At 56.8% G+C, this 2,131-nt stretch overlaps 1 protein-coding gene across 1 annotated transcript in view; it reads left to right on the top strand.

Moving 5' to 3' along the window:
* Nucleotides 1–187: 187 nt before the first annotated feature.
* Nucleotides 188–2,131, top strand: part of TMEM145 (transmembrane protein 145) — a 7,292-nt gene continuing 5,348 nt past the window's right edge. Inside the window, exons 1-10 of the mRNA XM_015562198.1 lie at nt 188–235; nt 354–377; nt 479–553; nt 667–744; nt 823–909; nt 1,002–1,103; nt 1,202–1,286; nt 1,398–1,469; nt 1,564–1,632; nt 1,969–2,129. Of these exons, the coding sequence (XP_015417684.1) occupies nt 188–235; nt 354–377; nt 479–553; nt 667–744; nt 823–909; nt 1,002–1,103; nt 1,202–1,286; nt 1,398–1,469; nt 1,564–1,632; nt 1,969–2,129 (801 nt within the window). The remainder of the gene's footprint in view (nt 236–353; nt 378–478; nt 554–666; nt 745–822; nt 910–1,001; nt 1,104–1,201; nt 1,287–1,397; nt 1,470–1,563; nt 1,633–1,968; nt 2,130–2,131) is intronic.

The raw sequence follows: 2,131 nt of genomic DNA, 5'->3' as shown, positions 1-2,131 counted from the left end.
GTCGGAGTTTGGGGTGGGGGCGGGAGGACAGCGAGGTGGTGCTGAAGGGACAGCACTTTTTACTCCTCCGAGAGCCTCGAGTTCGCGCTGGGGCTCAGGACCGGGAAAGGGCCATCTAGAATACTGCCAAGCTCAGGGTGCCTCTGGGATCAGGGCGGAGTGTGGGTAACCGGGCGATGTCAGTCCCATGGTATCTGGGACAGAAGGGGGCCAGGATGGGGCTCTGGCCTCCAGGGTCTTTCTCAGGGCACCTGGGCAATGGGAAACGTGTTTGGGGAAGGGGCACCTGAGGCAGGAATCCTGGCACCACGGTGAAGGGATCAGGACGAATTTTCGAATTTTGATCCCCTTAGGGCTTAGGCTTCTTGGGAGACCAGGTACGGAGGGTGGGGAAGGAAAGTTGAGGGTCTGTACAGAGTAGAGGAGAGTCCTCTCCTCGAAGGGCTGGGAAGAGGGTCTGACTGGGGCCCTTTTCCAGGACTGGGTGTTTCTGACAAGATTTTGCTTCCTCTCGGATTATGGACGACTGGACTTCCGTTTCCGATACCCTGAGGTGAGCCTTCCCCAACCATTCCCACACGAGGCTGGCTGTTCCCTTGGCCTTCCAAGGCAAGGGCTACCCCAGCTCCCACACTCCCCCACACCTTAAAATCTCTGGGCCTGCAGGCCAAATGCTGTCAGAACATCCTACTCTATTTTGATGACCCATCCCAGTGGCCGGCTGTGTACAAGGCAGCGGACAAGGTGAGGGCAGTGAGGAGGATGGATGGGAGGGAGAGGTCGAGGCTGGCCGGGGAGTGACCATGTCCCTATCTTCCCCAGGATTGCCTGGCTAAGGAGTCAGTGATCAGGCCTGAGAACAACCAGGTCATCAACCTCACTACCCAGTATGCCTGGTCAGGCTGTCAGGTATGGGCCCAGCCTGGGGGAGTGGGCAGGTGCTGAAGGTCAAGGGCCTGAAGACAGTGCAGACAGGCTTCAGCCTTCTCGCGCCTCCCCAGGTGGTGTCAGAGGAGGGAACCCGCTACCTGAGCTGCTCCAGTGGCCGAAGCTTCCGTTCAGTGCGTGAAAGGTGGTGGTATATCGCGCTCAGCAAGTGTGGGGTAAGGGGCTGTCCTGGCCACCTGGGTCCTTTCCTTCTTACCTCCCTGCCAATCCCCTCCTGCCCAGGGCCCTCCTTAGGCCTCCTCACTCCCCACAGGGAGATGGCCTACAGCTGGAGTATGAGATGGTCCTCACCAATGGCAAGTCCTTCTGGACGCAGCACTTCTCTGCTGATGAATTTGGTGAGTGTATGGAGACCCAAAAGCCAGGATCTTTGAGGGATCCCAGAGTTGGGTGCCTGCTGAGGGACAGCAGCCTGACTGAGCCATATTCTCCTTCCACCAAATTGGCAGGGATCCTGGAGACAGATGTGACTTTCCTCCTCATCTTCATCCTCATCTTCTTCCTCTCCTGTTACTTTGGATGTGAGTCCAGCACATGGTTTGGGCAAGGTTGGGGGAGGTGAGCTGTTCTCCCTTCCTGTCTGTGAACAGCCTTCCCCTACCCCCACCTTCCCAGATTTGCTGAAAGGTCGTCAGTTGCTCCACACGACTTATAAAATGTTTATGGCTGCAGCTGGAGTGGAGGGTGAGGTTTAGAGTATCTCAACCTTTGAGTTCTGTGAGAAGAGGGACCTGGGGCCCAGACATCAGGGCCTGAGGGAGGAGGGGCTGGAAACCTGGACTCCTGGGTCTGAGGTTAAATTTCTAAAATTTTGCAACTATTCTATTGGCATTCCAACAGAAGAGTTTACAGGATGCAAAGCAGGAACCACCGAGGAGGAGGCTGGGGGCCTGGACTCCTGGGTCTAGAATCCTGATGGGGCGGAGGAGGGTTCTGGTCACCTGGATCACAGTATTAGGGATCAGTGATGCCCCAACGCCAGTTTCTGTCCTTTCCTTTATCTGCCCATCCTCCCCTCAGTTCTGAGTCTCCTGTTTTTCTGCATCTACTGGGGCCAGTATGCCACTGATGGCATTGGCAACGAGAGTCTGAAGATCTTGGGTGAGAATGATGGGGGCCAGGGCAGGTACTTGGGCTCCTCTGCCACCCTGTCTGAGCCGCCCTCTCCCTCCCTTCTCCCAGC

This window comes from Myotis davidii, unplaced genomic scaffold (genome assembly GCF_000327345.1).
Source record: "Myotis davidii unplaced genomic scaffold, ASM32734v1 scaffold1577, whole genome shotgun sequence".
Classification (NCBI taxonomy): domain Eukaryota; kingdom Metazoa; phylum Chordata; class Mammalia; order Chiroptera; family Vespertilionidae; genus Myotis; species Myotis davidii.
This window is presented reverse-complemented; position numbering and strand designations above follow the sequence as displayed.